Raw genomic sequence first — 19201 nt, forward strand, 5'->3', positions numbered from 1 at the left:
TGTTCAAGCATTTCTATGAGCTCTTTTGTTTCCACTGTACTATAATTCTACACAGAAGTTAGAAGAGTGACTACACAGATTAGTTTTTGTTGTTACCCATGTGACAGCATCCATGGATGACAGAAAACGATCTATTGTGATGAAAAAGGCTTGAACAGGAGTGCAAATAGTTGTATAAAGCATAGCCCCTTTCTTGAGCCAGCCCCTAAGTTGATGCTTGCACTAGCAGTAACTCCTAAGCAAGCAGTGCCAAGTGGAAAATCACAGATGCCTCAGCTGGGTATACAAAATTCCCTTCTTGCCAGGCTGGTGTGTTTCCTGTGTGAGAAGTACTCTGGTCATCCTTAAGCTATTCACCACTGAGATGGCCATCCAATGCTGAGAGAATGGATGGCCTTATGCTTTGTACATTTTGCTGTGGTAAGAGGACCAGTGACAGATCTCATTTTTTCTCAAAAATCAGACAGAAAACTGCAGCAACCGTGTCCTGACATCTTATATAGGTCTACATGGGTAAAGAAGTCATCTGCTGTGGAGCTAATCTCATTTTGTTTCAGATCTGGGAGAAGGCCACTCCACCTGGGGCAATTCAAGCCTACATCTTCCAGCATCTGTGCAACTCCCACAGAGCTAAAACAACAGTGCAGGGAGGGAAGGAGGAGGAGTGTTTGCCCCCTCATTTTTCAAGTGATTTGACTTTGCAGAAGGATGGGTTAGGTCCCTAGTTGTTAATCTCAAGAGTTATTCTCATCGTCATTGACCCAGTAAAGTTATAATCTTATTCTTCCAAGAGTGTGCAGTGGTGATAAACAAACCCTGAAACAAACATGGGTGTCTCTGAAGCCAGATCGCTTAATAGGAGAGCGCTCATGCCAGAACTGAAAACACTGACACTGGGGGACCATACAACCCCATTACCCTTCCTGGTGAATCTGCCATCTGACCTGATTTCTGGAAGAGGTTCAGGTAAAAGGTTCCAGTACTGAGCCCCAATGAATAGTTGATTTATTATAGGCTCAGATAGTTTGGCAAAGATCCAGAGAAGGCTGGAAGTTCTGACATTTCATCTCATGTAAAAATCTCCTGATGTCTAACATTCCATATTAATTTTAAATGTATCGGTTTTCAGTGTGCTGAGGATTCACATCGTAGGCACCCAAAATCACCCACGTAGGCTTAATGCAGTGCTCTGGACTCTGCTCTGGCAGGTAAATGCTAAAGGTTAGATATCAAAACACAACACTTTAATCCTTAAACCCCTTTACAAGTCCAACTCTTTGTGTTCACATTCCTCTCTGTGACATGAAACCACTACCCATCCTTTATCACAGGCCTCCGGTGAAAATAAAAGCAGTAATCTCCAAGAAAATTTGGATGCTGCCCTGAACACAGGTTATTTATACTCACTGCCATGCTGCTCAGTGGCTGTTGTCTGTCTTCAGATGTGCTATCACAGAGAGCTGGAAGTGGGGAAAAAGCCCATTCGTCAAGGAAGCAGAGGCTAAAAAGAAACTGAAAACAAATTTAAAAAAAACAACCAACAAAACAAACAAAAAACCCCCACAAAAACAAAACCCCAACAACAAAAAACCCAAACCCCCAAAGATCCATTAATGTCGTAAAAGCAAAAACGACACAGGGGAATGGTCAGACTCTACATTGTTGTAGAAAGCTGTAGTGAACAGCCTTTAAAGAGGGACAGGCTACAGGCAAAGCTAAGAAACAAACAACTGCTTCTCCTTGCCATTCTTTTCCCTTCCTTCCCCTCTCAGGCTTGCTCTCCCATACCTGCTGAAGAGTCAACAAGAAGGACAACAGCTGAAGTCAGTGCCAGAAAACAGCATGGCAAAGCCATGCCTCCTGATCGGAGAAGCCAATCAGCCAAACAAGCACATGATGGGTAAAGCCTGAGTGGAAGGAAGGGAGGACTGAGCATTACTAGAGAAGAGAAATGGGGTCCAAATTGTGCATTCTACTGCTTTAAAAAGTATCACTGCTAGTGGTGGGTCAAGCTTCTTTTGGGAACTCAAATCTGTGACAGAATCATCAGGGAAAAGAAAAATATTGTTAATCATCAAGGATTAACAAAAGCTACATTATCATTAGCCAATGGGTCCTTCTTAATGATGTTTTCTATTATTAGGTACTTAGGTACTTAGGCTGGAAGTTGCCTTCCCACATAAGATCTGTCTTTGTGATGAATGTATCAATTTGCTTTATAACTTGACCATAACCATGTAGAATTCTAGCTGTAAATTACTGTTTTAATCTTTCACTTATGGCATAAATACTCTTTATTGCACAATATGTGTAGTTCTGCATATTAACTATTTAGTGACATTTTACTATGGGCACACAATTTCACCGTTTAGATGGTTTTTCATATTCTTTGGGAACAGGTAAATTTAAAACATGTTGTTACATAATCTCCATTTTGGAGGAGATCTTTTGAGATAAATACATCAGGCTCTAATTTCAGTGCTTGGTACTAAAATTAAATCTTCATCTGCTTAAATGTATGGGTTACAAGTGTAGCAGAACCATTTTCATGTCAATGAGATGAAAATCAAGTCCACAGCATGGAAAGATTACTTAATCTGAGAATTTTTTTTTTGTTCTAGAACTTGTGATTGACAGACTACCTTATTACTCTTCCTTTTTTTCTTAACTAAGAATATCTAATGAAATTAATCATAGCCTGGAGAAGACAGTTTGAAACCTGCTAAGAATTATAGATGTCAGTGCAAGCTTTACAACTCACTTTGACTAATTTGCTACTGGCAAATGTATCACTGTCATACACTTCTCTAAACTTTGCATTTGCAATCTTTTGAACTAACCATACAAGCAGAAGCACTAATTTTAAAGTCTATCGGTCTGACGTAAGTGTTTCTAACTTGGCAGTAGCTCCAGTAAAGATGTATTGTAACATTCCCATGCCTTCTAGTAATACTTATTGTTTAGTCCATACCAGAGACACAGACAGAGTAGGAAGAAATAATGATACTATTTCTAAATAAAGCAAGGAACAGCTAAAGTGAAAAAAACTGAGAACCTGATCAGAAGCAGAACTCGTACTCTGTGCAACCAGGTTGTACATCAGTATCAGGCAATATCTTAAAACCATTAATATTATTTTTAATTAACTCACACACCAATTTATCTTTCTTGAGTGGACAAAAAGGGTTGCATTGCCCTATACCCAGACAATCCAAACCTTTTATAACAGCAGCAGAAGTCAGAGGAAAGTCTCCAGCATTTTTTGCCTCTTTGATACCTGCCACTACTGTCAGTTCCCTGTAAGCTATTGATTTCTATTTGAAACAAATAACCAGGAACAATAGCTATGCTATTACAGCTCCTGCACTAAAGCAAAACCTTAATTAGAACTTCCTACTCTTTTGGCACATCTGGCTTTCACACAGTCCATCTGTTTCCAAAATTGTTTTACTTTACATTGCTGAAGACACAGTAGATGTTACAGCAGGAGATGAGTTGCCCTTTGGAGAACACACTCTTTCCAGTGTCAGGATTCAGAGATACCTACTTATTTCCAGACTAGGTACTGCAGTTCCAGCTCTGTCAGATATCTAACTGGGATTATTAGCAAATTCAGTAGATCCTTCTGAATTCAGTTTCTTTCTACATCACAGACATTCGGTCTCCTGATACCAACCTGACACAAGTACAGTCAAAGGCTAATTTATAACACTACAATCTCAAAGTACTTTTAAAAGTGCCGTATTACCTTCATTTTATAGATGGGAAACATAGAATGGGTAGTAGGTTTGTTCAAAACCCCAAATCCAGTAAAATCTAGGTATTCTCATGTTGATTTTGCTCCTGTCAGTTAAATGGCTTTGAGGAAGAAAAAAGTACCCCCCTAAAGTAACTCCTCCTCCTAAAAAAAAACATGTTCAAAACAAAATGTATCTTCACATGTATACAGATTCAGAGACAAAAGATTTTTCCAAAGATGCCAGGTATTTGAATTAATATATTTAGAGATATCAGTATATACATATCTCAAATACATTTTGAAATCAGACCACTTATAGATCTGTATTTTCTAGCCTTTTTAGTTAAAAAGAGGCACAGACACATTTAGTAAGTGAGGCAGTCCTTGGCCTCATACATCACAGCTCTAGTCCCATCTGAGACGCAGTTTTGCAATATGCCTTTTCATTTATGCAAAGACTTTCTAATTCATTACACTAGAAAGTGATGAGAAACCCAGGTACTTCTAGATTGTATTTTTGTTTAAAAAACAAACAAACAAACAAAGCAAAAATTTGCATGCCATTTAAACCCTTCTTTCTTTCCAGTTTTCTTGGGTTTTTGAATATCAGCTGTTTCCTACAGAATGCTACCTGGTACAAATAAATTTAGAAAAGCATAGTGAATATTAAGAAGCAAAGTGATTACCTCAAGATATTTTTTTAATGCTTTTATCAGTATTTTTATCAGTTAATGGAAAAGGCAAGGTCTCTTGGTGAGAGATGATTTGCAAAGTGACCTTTCACACAGAGGTCTTACAGGCACACTTTCAATTTCAGTTTAAAGCCTGGTTCTCCACTAAGTAAATGCTGCTGTAATTCTGTACTATCTAGATGAAGCTGTTAGATGAGTCCCATCACACAAGATTTAACTGGTTCTTAGTGCTAGCTCCCTACCAACAAAGGAATCAGTTTTTCACAGCAAGCTGAGCATCAGAGTGGCTGCTTGGCCAGCAAGGAGCAAGGGGATGTGGGTTAGTCACACTATACCAGCCTCTGTGTTCCTCAGAAATCAGTCATTTGTATTTCTTGGAGCTTAGCAAGAAAGCAGTTCTGCCCAGTGAATTTTATGAGGACATTTAATGCTCAGATCTTTCCCTGCAGGCCAACAATTCTGTCACCCAACAACCTCTTCTTAGGAATATCTACTCATGATTTTCCTCTGTCATATTTACCAAATTCTCCTGCAGTCTACCACAAAAAAACAGCCTGCTTTTCTGTCACTTCCCATAAAAATATAGGCCTTCAGATAAAATGAACAGGCTACTACCCAGTCCTCCCATTATTTTCAGTTGTTTTTTTATTTTTATTTTTTTTCCCCTGCCCAGCTGTAATTGAATATTTTCTAACTTGAAACACGGACAGTTCACTACCAGCATATGACTGTGCCAGACACTCTTCCCTCCTTTTTTTATAATGTGTCTGATTCTGCCTAATGAGAACTTTAACATAAGAGATCATTCAAAGGGGGGGGGGGGGGAGGGGCGGGAGGAGGATAGGGGGGGAGAAAAAAGGAAAAAAAAGAAAAAAGGAAGCCTTAACTAAACCTTTGTTTGTTCCTTGCCCCAGGATGAAACTATATCCAGCCTTTTGCAGAAGAAATAACTGTGCTCTATGCTTACTTACATTCACGTAAAAAAAGGAGGAATTTCACAGATGGCCAGGGAATTAGGCTGATTTTAAATTAAGCCAGTTTTGATACAACTCAGAGTTACTTCTGTGGTTCTTTGTTTCACCTTGTTTCATATGAATGTGATATCTGCCAAGTCATTGTTTTTTTATTAGAAAAATGAATTCAAGCTATAAATTAGTTCACTTGTTAAGGATATCGGGCAGCAAGGGCTTTCCTTTATCTTCATATATAATGATCCCAGTTTCTACAGAATACTTAATTTCTACTTGAAGGAGAATTTCATGAGTTGTACAATGGATTCTGAGGTTCATGAAACTCTGACAATGGTCTTCACTCCTTTCAGTTGTTACAAATGTCATGGCCTTGTTATAAAGGCCGTTATTTCTGGGAGGGCAATTCCTGCCCAAGGTATATAAGAAGCGAGAGGTTTCCAAGTTTTGTCTCTTAAGCACATTAATAGTACACCAAGGTTTAGCCTCTTTCAGTACGAATTTAACAGAGGGGGGTTTAGAGTTCCTTTTAGCTATAAAGAAGTGCTAATGCCTCTGCCATTGTCAGAGTAACAGTCTGTCTTTCTTCTTGGCAAGCGCCTGAGTAAGTGGGTGGCAGCTGGTGACAAAGGCACTTGCCATTTTCTTGTGATAGCTGAAGCAGAGCATTGGCCTGAAGCAATTGCTGCCGAGTCCCTTATGTCTCCAGTATAGCTAGGGAGGGGACTATGTAGATGTAAATATTTATAACAAATATGCTGTGTCCTGAAAGACTATTATAGATATATAATCTTGAGCTTAGAGTAGTACAGCAAGTGGAATTTATCTACTGGGGTAAGAAGACATAGAAAAATACATTAAATAAGTGCTGTGCTTATTTGTGTGTATATTTCTGTGCATCTGCACCAGTCTGCTTATGAGCTCCTACAACCTGAGAAATGAAAACACTGAATTATAGCCCACTGCTAATTTCAAACGGAACCAGAATAAGACTCCGCATTCATGTTTCAGTAACTTGTGTTATTAGATGTGAAAAGACTTCTTACAGTCCATAAATCACCCACCAGAGAAGAAGCTTGTGGTGTGTAAATGAGTCTCTGTAATGACCTAGTGACCCTCTTCCCTTCTACTCTATGAAACAAAGTAGCTCTCAAAGAGGTTTTTGTGTGCACCACAAGGGTTGCAGTAAAAGAAGAAGGTACTGACATTGGTCTTTCTAGCATGGGGCACCCGAAGAGCAATTCTGGGAAACCACACCTCCATCCTGCAGATGTCCAGTCCCGTGGGATTACTCCTCTCCTACATCAGCTTTGGCTTCCCCATGCAGACAGGAGGCTGGGTGGTCAGATGCGCTGCGCTCGCGCTAGCTGCCTGAAGAGGGCCCCAATCCCAATTGCACTGAGTAAATAACGTGTAGGAGTCACTCTGCCTCTGGAAAATGGCAAAACCAGCCCCCAGACTGACACAGCAGCATTTCTGCTCCCAAAGGGAATATTACTACCCTATTCTACAGCAGCAGCTACGACCATTGATTTTTACCACCTTTAGGTAATAAATGAATTTGACAGTGGAAGCAGCAATTTATCTATGTCACCACTGAGGTGGGCTACAGCAGTGCAATATAGCTGGCCATGAAGAATGTCCTCATGCACGCTCAAAGGCATACAGAATGTGGATGCACCTTCTCTGTCACAAGCAAGCTCCACCTGCTCCTTGCAACCCACACTGGCTTCTTACAGTTTTTGGTATTTAGTCCAACATCTTGGACTTAGTGTAGCTGAAAGGCTCCCTAGAGCTCATAAATGTAGACCATCATCAATAACTTTATTGTCTATGACACTGAAGGTTTTACAGGGAGAATTTTCTAAAACTGGACCATTGAATCTCACAGGAAGAAGGGGCCACCACCAACTGCATTGGTTTCTTCTCCAAGTACAAAGAGCTTTTTTTTAATCTAAACTTCTTACATAAGCATAGGGGAAATACAAAAATAGATAAATGAATAAATAAACCTCAACGCTTCATTGCACACACACTCCTCCACGGTGAGTGGATGAGAAAGTAAATATGACAGGTCTTAGTCATGTTGCTTACTGTTGTTCTGGAGGGTAATCTCATGCTATGTTAGTGAGTGCAATACAATTATGTACTTCAACTGGATCACATCATGGTACATGCACTTTTGTCTCTGAGGTTACTATTAGATGCTCCAGAAAGAAAGAAAATGCACTGGAAAAAATACAGAATTATATGAAATATTTTATTTGTCCTGAGACAGAGCTGGCTAATGCTTTCACACAGAACTAAAAGCCCTTGCAAAAGATTTTTTTTCCATTTCAATTACTTGTACTTTTTATCCAACATCATCTATCAAGGTCCAAATTGTGATTTACTTGTTTCTTTTTCTTTTTCTTTTCTTTATATCTTACAAATTCCCACATCTCTGTAAGTTCAACCAACTCAAAGCTTGTTTGACAGGTGTTGGCATCAATGTTTTGAAGAATGTTTCTTGCTGTTCAGTAGCTCTGTGATTCTGCTTGTTGGACCAGTTTCTTTTTGCACCTCTTATAGCTGGACATCTAGAACTGCATAAAAAATGAAGAGTAAGAGGCTCCCCTTTGGTCCTACATGTAGACAAGGACAAACCCCTCTTCAATGGTCCTGACACATACACAGCTTTGCCTTCTCTCTCCCTCATTCAGCCAGCCAGCTGCCACAATGCAGAGGATGTACTCCCCCCCCGCAACACACCAAGCAGGGATGATTGCTACTCTTACCAGCTGACATTAGTGCTAATTTCCTGTAAGTTGCCACAGAATAAAGAAGAGGCCTCTTTCTGAAAAATCTTTCCGGCTTTCTTAAAAACACACTCTGTCTTCTTTTCTTCCCGTGTGCAGCTTGCAGAATCAATAAGGCCCTAGCCTCTTAGCCTTGAGCAGCAAAGAAGCTATTGCTACAAACTCAGCAGGAGCAAGAGCTAGAGGAAGTTAAGTAGCCCAGAGCTAATCAAAAGTGCCCTCCCGTGGCTCAGGATGTTACCAAGTCCTTAAAGTAGAAGGTAATGTAGTATGACTCTTTTTTCAAGCAAGGAATCCTCTTCATTATCCCCATTTGATTAGCTCTGAATTTTACTAATAGCACTTACCTTTACCTTACACTTACTGACAGCTTGGCCAAATGTTGCTCTATAATGCTACTTTTGAAAATGTGTGTATATCTTCATATAGGTGTCTGGTGACTGTTAAAATGGGTAAGTAGATTCTCACATCGGTATAGAAGGCAGTGGCAGTGTGGTAGAGAGACTCTGTATTCAATGAAATTATTCTCATTATTCAATGAAATTTCCGGCAACCTTTACAATTTAAAATAAATCAGTTTGTTTTTGTTTTTTTTCCCCTTATAGTATTCCTACTGCAAAAAAAACTAAACCAAATTAAAGCAAACAAAACCAAAGCAAACCAAAAACCCAGACAAAAGGGAACTGTTGTCTTTTACTACTACTGCAGTTTTGGAGCAGAGCATGTATTTTGTTGGCTACTGATGAAAGAGCTCCTGTACCAGAGTATATAGATTTAAAAAAGAATCATGTGAGGGACATACCAGGACAGGGTGGTCACTGTAATAATCTGCCTCAGCCAGGGAAAAGCACAGAGCAAAGTGGCTGATGAAGGAAAACAGGACAGTACTGAAAGAATTGCAGCCTGAATGTAGAAAACTATTTATTTAGTTGGAGGATTGTCTCATTTGTTGGGCTGTGCCATTTTCCTTGTGTACACAGTACATTTCCAGCATGCTTTGCCCTAAATCATGAGCATATGACTTCGAGGATCTGGTGGAATTCTACAACATTGCTGTATTTAAAAATACGTTGTTGCACATTAAAATTGCTTAAGGGGACCTATTTTGGCTTAGTGAAAGGGAGTACTAAAGAGAAGAACAAATATGCTGAATGCAATAGGGCTGTACATTTTTTGAATGTGTGCTTACTTTAAGTCATAGGAAAGCTCTGTCATCAGAGATGCACAACAGCACTGGGGTATTGTCTGCATGGAGGTTCCAAACTCTGTTAGTGTCTCTCTCTGCATCTGGGACTCGTTTCTTTTTCATAAACATGAACCCCCTCAGAATTTCATCTTCCCTGTGACATTTGTCTCTCTTCCTTTGAGACCAGTGACCTTCATGCCCTCTATAACATCAGCACAAGCATGGTAAGAGGTACAGAAAACATTGCATGAATTCCTTAGCTCCTTTAAGAGGGCTAAGCCACCATTTAAGTTCCACAGGCTTAAATGCTTTTTCAGCACTTGACCTTTCCATAAGGATGAATTTCTCCTACACTGGGGACAGCATCCAAGAGTTGTTACTTTGTCAGTCAGAAGAAACTATAAAGCAATACACAGTAAATAGTATATAAATATCAAATAAAATAATAAAATGTATAATTATCAGTAAAATACCAGTGTCTCACAGATTGTTTTCTTGGGTAGCAGTTTAAAATTTCCAACTTAATATTTAGAGAAGTATAGCATTGTAATGCTTCTACTAGAAACTGCAAAATCTGCTTAATGAACAGTCTGTGAACAGCCACTGGTCTAAATCAACTTCATTGCCAAACTGGCAAGCACCAGGTTATATATTAAATGAACAGACAATTCAGAAATGTCCAACAGATAACTAAAATTGCAATTTTATTTTTTCAATAATATTCATCAGACATTTTTCTGACAAGACTTTTCTGAAAGATGAAGTGCAAATGGGAACCCTGTAAGAATGTTTAGAAGAATAGTACATGACATTTTTTAAGCGCCACTAAGTACACATTGAATACTTTGTAAGTATATAGGCATAGCAACATGCAAGTGTCATGTACCTAACATTACAATATGCATTTTGTCTGCTTAAAGTTATTAGTTATGTAATTAAATAAAGTAAATGTGTCTCTTCATCAGTGCAATATGTTTAATTCCATGAATTTTGTTTACAGGTTAGTGGCTTCATTTCTCAACCATTCAAATATATCTGTCCTAAGGCCTTAAATTGTCAGTGTAGGAGCAGAGTATGCTGAAGTTCCTGGGAGAATACACTTACACTGACTCTGAATAGATTTAGTTGTTACAGTCATTTCACAAATTATGCCGTATTATTTATTCTAGGAAACTTCCTCCTGAAGTTTTTTTGTAGTTAGAATATATCTAGGCTAAAAGTAAGGGATGCACAAGGAAGCCGTAATTCTGTTGGGTCTTTATAATTCCATAGGAAAAGAGCTAAATAGCAACTCAAACGTGCATTAAGGACTTGAGCCTTGTTCTTTTGAAATCAGTAGGTGTACTGTACCAAACTTCTATGGAAGCAGGACATCTATGAATCCAGTAATCCGTGAGTTTGCTGTCTTAACTTACTGTTTAGGCAGATGATTGTAACTCACATTTGCATATTTCTATGGAAGCTATATAGGGGTATAAGCAAATCTGCTTTCACTGAAAAAGGACAACATGTGCAACTGCATATTTACTAACATTAATCAATATGCATAGAAAGGAGAGAAAGAGGAAGTGATGAAGAATTCAGTCCAGCAATTAAAGATTCTCCTCTTCTTCATAACAACATAAACAGTTGATGATGATTATTATTATTTTCTTTACAAGTTATTACTCTAAAACCCCTCCTTTTGAACTTATTATGAAAACCCTTCAATGATTGCAGAGTAAGACTAAGGAAATGAGTATGTTTAGAAGAAAATAGCTTCAATGATTTTCAGCACTATGCATAAAGGCAGGGTAAGGCTGTCTGTAGTTTGTGCTGAAATGCAAGATCAGAGCTCACACATTAAACACTGCTGGCTTGACCTGAACACAGGAGAAATGCTTAAGTGCTGACCTCAACAGGCTTTGCACCTAAAATCTTAAATAAATATATAAATAAATAGAAATTTAAATCCTTGAATTTTTCTTTAACAGTAACACAGACCGCTCCTTTTAGAGGAGAGCTTTTTTTCCCCCTACCTCCATTCCAAATGGACTGCTGCTTTTAGCCCAGCAGAAAATAAATTAGTCAACACAGAGAACATGGAGGGCATATTTATAGTAAACACAGAAGCCATGGAGGATTTTTTTTATTATTTTTTTTTTTTCTGTCTACTGAGAGGCTCTGGAAGCTCCTAGTACCATGGAGTCCTCATATTGGCTCCAGACCATCTCCATCTGGTTGTGAGTACATTAAAGGTTGCTGAAGAAAATGAATGTGGCTTGGCAACAAGATGATTCCTAGATGCTGGAAGAATTCCCTTAAGGGCTGCTGGAAGCACACAAAGCTTGGAGCATCCCAAGAATGTGAAGTGATACAGAAGTGTGCTGTTAAACCATGTTTATACCCTTATTTCCTCCTGAGTTAAAACAAGTGCAGAGTGCTGGGTTAGATTCATTGATAACAAGAAGGAACTTTACTAGCTTCTGTTAGTGCCAAGTAGACAACTCCCATTTGCTGTAGAGGTACTAGGTCCACTCTGAAAAGCCATGTAGGAAGTCCCACTCTTGGTAAGAGTTTCTACTCTGCTCTGTTGACATCAAAGGCTGCTGTATCCATTTAATTTTCTCGTGTTTGCAATAGTCCTTCCCTGTCCCCCATCACGTGTTTTTAATGTATACATGCCCTGGCAACATGATGTCTAAATAAGTAAGAGACATGTCAGAATATCTCAATAGTATTGATATTGCATATTTAGTTCAAAAGCTTGTATGTGCTTCTAAAAGTTTCTCTTCAAACTTGCACGCCTTATTGGAAAGAACTGTGATGCAATTGGATTGCACATCATTATCTAGTAATGACTAAATATTTATGTGATATAGCAGTTTATTTTTAAGATGTTTGGGATGAATCCCCAGCCAGTGTAAATTGGCCCACATTTAAGGCAACAGAATGAAGCTGATTTATACCAGCTGAGGCTGTGTCCTTATGCCCTTATGCTCTGCTAAAATCTCAAACTAGCCCAAAATTAGTAAAGAAGAGGGCAAGAATTATGAACCCAGGTAATTTTTTTTTTCTCTTTTTAACAGAAAAATAAAAAGGATTCAGTGACCTCATTTCAAGACGACACCAAGTATTCAGTAGTATTTTAAAATGTATACAAATATCTCATAGCTAGCATTTAGAATAAGAGGTAGATGTCCTATTCTAAGAATAGTATTGTGTGGAATTATGCTAATGGCGTTTGTTAAATACATCTATTTGCCTGACACACAGGATACAAAGGAGGGTTATAGCAATGGCAACCACAAAAAGGCTTACAATATTCTTTTCTTCTTTTGCTATTCTATGTTAACTGTCTTTCAGTGCATTCCTTCTGGAAGGGTGTGATGGAAAATTTGTGAGAAGTAAAAAGATCAGTAATATAAAACTTTACATTTACGAAATGCTAACTTTATCATTAAAGGCATCCTCTATACTTTGATGGAAGCATTTTGTACTTACAATTTAAGATTACCTGGCATTACAGAGCAAGTAGTGGAAATTCCAGGTGAGGTGATTCAGCAAAATAGGGGTCAGAAGAATGCAGCTCACACACTTTCTCTGTTGTTCATGCTAAAAATACCAAGGCATATGGCAGCATATTTCAGCATCTTAACATACTAGGCTCCTTTGAGGACAGGAAAAAAAAAAAAAAAAAAAAAAAGGAAACTTGTGCTGTTGAGCCAAACATACAGAGTGCTGGCAGCAAAGCCATTAGTGGAGTCAGTGTTTTTCTTTGCCTAAAGGTGTATCAGTGATATTTAATGGGCCTCAAAGAAATGGAAAGCAAAGCTAATGAGAATGAGGACTAGTATAAGGAGTCTTATAAATTAGTTTTCATTACAAGTAGAGGAATTACACATATTGCATTAGGCTATCCACTGCTTGTATATGTACCTTCCAGTATTATCTTGTGATTCGTAGAGGTTATTCCCCTGTTCAAAATAATCAAAATGCATATTATAATTACATGTTTTTTTCCACTATCCATACACAGCAAGTACAAGATACTTACATGTAAGTACACTGTATTTACCTATATTTTTGCATAGTTTTTAGTGTGTACTTTGTGCCACTTAATAAAAAGCATTACTTGTATTGTTGTTCGCTTTTCTCTGTTAGACAGCTTATTCAATTAAAGTTGAAGTAGCTGGATTTTTGGTATGTTCATCACAGATGATTACCATTTCCTAGGAGTGTAGAGATTAGATACTTGGAAAAGTCTGGATAAGCGCTGGGGAAAGCTGCACTATGAAGTTGTATATCACCTCCTTAATTAAGAAATGCAATATCAGATTTATGGTACTAATTTAATACACTTACCTTTAATTTTAATGGATTTGTAAAGGTAAGAACTCCATTTTCCTTTTTGGTAACACTTTACAATAAGTGGCACTAAATTACACTATAACTGTGATGTTACAAGGGAATTACATGTAACTACACTGTAACTGTTGAAATAGCTACTGTACATGTGCGTACATGGTAACTTCAGTGCTGTTACAATAATGAATTACATAATTACAGATGATTCTGTCCTTTCTTTTCATTGAAATACTTATATATATATATATAATACTGTAATGAAAATGCGCAAGATGTTAACTTTCATGTCTTATTTAGAAAAGTTGGTTTTCTTCACATATTCCTTTATAGAGGGAGTCTCAGTGCAAGACGAATCATCCTTAAGTAACAAGGAAACTTTTTCCACTTTTTCCACTGTTCTAGCTTAAATTCTGAGCCTAAAGTTAAGCATCAGGTTCCTTAAATTGTTTCTTGGTTTGTCAGATGACAGTAAAAGAGTGGGAGGATGCACCCTTTGTCTTCTGATGTACCACATTCTTGTTCAAATCATGAGAATGTCCTTGAAGCATTAAAATAATAATAATTAAAAAAACCTACATCAAAGTTTTAAAATAATCAGCAATCGACACTGTAAACAGTACACTGGCAGAAACTAGCTACCTGGTCTTGAGAAAACTACTCTGCGACTGTGTGTGGGAGAGGATGTCACACACATTGTAGTGAGGGTGGTTCCCATTCAGAGCCTCAGTTTTACACATTGGCTGGATACCTCACACCATAATTGAAGTGGTATTTCAGAATGGGATCATGGCTGAAGGGAGTGGACAACTAGCTTTAGCCTACAGGCTGTCATTAGCGTTGAACCATGGTTCTGCTTTAAAAAAAAAAAAAAAGAAAAAGAAAAAGAAAAAAAAAAGAAAAAGAAAAAAGAAAAAAAAAAGAAAAAAAAAAGAAAAAAAAAAGAAAAAAAAAAAAAAGAAGGATGCCTTTTTACACCTAGGGTAGAAACTTAAACCCGTAAAGACCAGACAGGTCTGCAAAGTGCTATCCAGGTAGAACACTTGGTGTGAGTTTTTTCACACCTGCTTTGCACAGATACAAAGGATACCAGGTGCAAGATAATGTAAGATTAACTTCATTAAAAATAAGCATATGTGAGAAGTTGTACTTGAAAACAAATTAAATAACCTATTTTTACAGTACAACTTATATCTCTTTTTGCAAAGTTTAAACACTCTCTCTGTGCCACTGGAGAAAACGGTTTGAAACGGTTAGCCAAAGGGTAATCCTGCTTTCGAAGGTCCTAACTGGCCTTGGTTTGGCAAAGGTTCAAGCAACAACCCTGTTCTTCAAGCAAGCCAGAGTTAGGAAGAATGAAAAAAAAGCATAAACACCATGCTGGTGGGGAATTCCACTTGAGCAAATAAGGCCCTCATCCAGGGAAGCACTTCTTTTTAAGCATATGAATAGTGCCTTACAGTCCAATAGAACTTCTCCCACACCTGAAGATGAGCGTATGCTTAAATGATTAGCTGAACTGGGCCCCCAGATCCTGAAAGAAAACCTTGCCATATGTGATACTGTTCTGCAGCTCATGTAACTTGTTGTGACAAGAACCCATATTTTTGGTATTAAATTGAATGACTTCCTTTGCCAGCCTTTTTACATGTGTATGTTTTGAAAGACATGAATATCTTGTAAACCTATACTAGTTTTCAATGTGTCTAGTAGCACCTACCTGGTTCTCTCAATCTACCATATTATATTAACATATTATTGCATTTTTCCACAGATGGGTATGGAGTGAACTGTGAAAACAAGCATGCAATCACATCAATGCAGACTTATTTCTTTAAAATGTCATACTGTATATGATTTATTATGTTAACACTCAACCACATCATATTATTTATGTCTGTATATTTTGAAAAAAGTGCTGCTTTGATTGACGTCACCTTTTTTTCTTAGAAATAAACAAGATAAATGTTTCAACAAAAAGAATTAAAATACTCTAATATTGTCCTTAAAAGGTTTATACTCTTCTGATAAATAATCTGAGACAGCACCTTTATCTTCCATTTTACCATACTACATGATGTTATATTCCAAACTCTCCCTTCCCCACACAAAAATAAAATCCCAGGAGAAAGTCCTTTACAGCAGACCATCATGCTTTTCAGCTTCACAAATACAGCAACAAGAGAGAAATACTCTTTTATCAAAGGTGCAGAACTTTGGAGCAAGACAAGCTCCAGCTAGACTAACTTGCATTCTCCAGTGTAGAATCATTTCCAAGAGCTGTTATAGCAACCTTTTTATTTCATTGGAAGAGGAAATAAGCCGATGGGCTTACAGTGTTTTGTTGTCATATTTAAGAGCATGTGATTTTTCAGCTGTCAATTACACAAAAAAATAAAATAAAAATCAGAAATAATCCAAACAGAGACTTTCACTGTGGAGCTAAAAGCATGGCAGGAATTCTCTATCATTCACGGTGACATAAGTTTGTACCTCACAAAATGCATAGACAGGAATTTAATATAAAGAATTAGTCCATTTACTGTATACACAAAACATATATCTTTTGTTTTAACACTTCTATTTTTTCTTCTATTTTTTTCCTTTTTTTTTTCCTTTTTTTTTTCCTTTTTTTTTTTGGTTTTTTTTTTGGCAAACCAACATAGAGAAGCAGCTCTGGAACTGCCAAATTAAAATTTGATAATTTTAGCAACTCAATACTATTTTTTAAGTATAGTAATCAAATGTGGTTGTAATTTAAAACCTGAGGCTGTGCACTGGTTGTTAGCTTAAAACTACCTTTCCATATAACATTGTGCTTCCATTGTATAACAAAGAAAAAATTAACAAGAACTAGAAAAGTTTGCTGCTGAACAGTGCTAGGACATACAGACAAAAAATACTAATACATGTTATCTACTCAGAATATTGATTTGAGTCATATCTAAAGGGCTATAATGGACATTAGAAAATGCTTACTTGTGACTGACTTAGCAACTGCCAAAAAAGTTAAATATGTATCAAATAATGTTTAATTGTATTTATTATATGCAGTATATACAGATACTAAAATGCCTTGCAGTTGTGCCCCACAAACACTTAAAATTTGAGTAGGCAGGTGAGTTCATATGAAGCAAATAAATTATAAAAACAGAAAATATGCAGAAAGTTCTCCAATCTTTGTGAACCCAAAATGCAGTAATAGGGAGGGAAAAATTTGATCCAAATGAAGCTCTATTATCTAACTTTGCAGAATCTGTATACCTATTCAGCATGTTTTTATCACTGCAACATGGCACTGTTGTCAAGGTACCATTTAAAATGTAACATAACAAAGCAAAAAAATAATCAGTGGATTGATATTTTTTTCTACCAAATCCAAGCATACAAGACTCTATACTAAAAGGATTTAATTTTGTGTTTTCTAAGTCGTATGTTTCAAAAACAAGTTGCTTTTTGAATTACAGATAGACATGTATAAAACACTCTTTATAAACCTCTAGTCTTAGACTCAACATTTTATGTAAGTAAATTAGGTCCTTACCTAATACTATTTGTTATTAATATGGTTCTATGACATACTAATAGGGACATGATAAAAGAAAACTGAAAAAGATGAAAGCTGCATAACATTTAAAAATGTAGAAAACTTGGATTAAGATGATGATTAACATTGTTAAGGCTGTATATTCAAGCACTGTATGTTAAGAGAGCAGTGGATATGAATTTTAGGCAGTAAGAAATGTCCTGCTTTACACATGATACAGTAATTATAGAATGAGGATGTCAACAGCTGATTGTTGGCATAAACTGGCTACTTATAGCAGGTATGTGAGTTAATAAAGATAGCAGAAGATGGCAGAAATGAATTTTGAGAAATGATAGCCAGTTTTCTCCAGCAGTCAGCCTGATAAGTAAAACGCCAAGATTCTAGCTCTGCATCTAAATGAAATACTCTTTTTTCTCCTCTGCATTGACTTGGCTGCCTTCTGCATTGATAATGGCTGTGTCGGCATCAGGGGCATCTTCAGCTCCTTTTGCTTCATTTGTTAAATATGTTCCTATAGGAATCAGTACAACAGAAAATGAAAAAAAAAAAAAAATTAGCATTTTTTTTAACTTTACACTGCATTATAGGAAGTACATTTCTAACAGTGCTCCACTTGCTCATGAATGGACCAATATTTTAACAAAATTTTAGTGTACATCATACAGGTATGCTCAGCTTTCTAACTTGTCTAAGAAATATTTATTGTATTAATATTCCCAATGCACGGACACAAATTTAAGTACATCCACATTACATTAAGGAAATGTTTTAATAAAAATCCACTTCCTCTAACTGCAGTAATACGCAATATGTTTTGCAATTATAGAGTAAGTGATAAAATCTTGGTTGTTTCACGGAATAACTACCTACACAAACAAGCCAACTTTGAAGACTTAGATATTCATAAATGCTAATTTTCATAAAAAATGCCCAGTGATTGTTTTTGTATTTATACTTTTTCATTATCATATTTATACATTAATTTGAAAGAATTATAGTAATTTCCAAGAATTACAAAATGAAGGTAGTTTTATCAATTGAACCCACTCACATTATACTATCACATATATTTTTATTCTCAGGATATGAATAAAAAGAATTGTGGAAAATGTTCAACTTCCCCTTTGTAAAAAGCGTTATTTATATTGACATGAGATGTAAATGTGTACATTTAGAAGTGTACGACAAAAGAGACACTTTCACTGGCTCATTTAAAAAATCTTGGTTTTCCCCTTCACAGTCCAATCAAACTAAAACCACTTTTCTACCAGCATATGACTGCTATCCATTTGATTATCTTATCTAAAATAAGATGTAATGAGTTAATACCAGCACTAATCCTCTCTTTCAGGTTTGTTTTTCTGATTTTGGGTTGTTTGTTGTTTGTTTTTGTTGTTGTTGTTTTTGGAGGGGGTTGGAATATGGGATCAATTGAGTTCTAACAACTGGTCTCCAAACTACTGAGAAGTTTAATAACAAAAAACTTATTTTGGAATTAATTGGGTCAAAATAGGATCATAGAGAAGTCGGAAGTCACTGTCACCCCATCACTGTCATGTCTAATGGCAGGGGGACTGAAAGTGAAGGGAATAGAATCCTTAAGATGAAATCTCCAAAGAAAGTGAGGCTTGGCCCAGGAATGAAACCTTTATTCCAGTGAGAGCATTGGTAAGAGAGTCACTGATTTAGAAAACTCACCACCGGCTTGTAATAGTATATTTTAAATACACACTTAATGTATTAGCAGATTTTCATTTAAAAAATGAAAACTCCTGTTCACTAAATGTATATATATTCCGCTGGGTTGATACACTAGTGAAACTATGAGATTATGTAACTAAGTATCTGGAGCCAAGGGCCAATCTTATCTCTCAATCTCACTAAATCACTAATTTATGATATGACCTTGGGCATGGAACTTGAT

At 36.8% G+C, this 19201-nt stretch overlaps 1 protein-coding gene across 3 annotated transcripts in view; it reads right to left on the bottom strand.

Moving 5' to 3' along the window:
* Positions 1-15556: 15556 nt before the first annotated feature.
* CADM2 (cell adhesion molecule 2) overlaps positions 15557-19201 on the bottom strand; it is a 700736-nt gene continuing 697091 nt past the window's right edge. For all 3 annotated transcript variants that reach the window (XM_051629665.1, XM_051629647.1, XM_051629656.1), the window contains one exon: positions 15557-17788. In XM_051629665.1, the coding sequence (XP_051485625.1) occupies positions 17670-17788 (119 nt within the window). In that variant the 3' untranslated portion in view covers positions 15557-17669. The remainder of the gene's footprint in view (positions 17789-19201) is intronic.

Source organism: Apus apus, chromosome 1 (genome assembly GCF_020740795.1).
Source record: "Apus apus isolate bApuApu2 chromosome 1, bApuApu2.pri.cur, whole genome shotgun sequence".
In the NCBI taxonomy this organism is placed as follows: Eukaryota; Metazoa; Chordata; class Aves; order Apodiformes; family Apodidae; genus Apus; species Apus apus.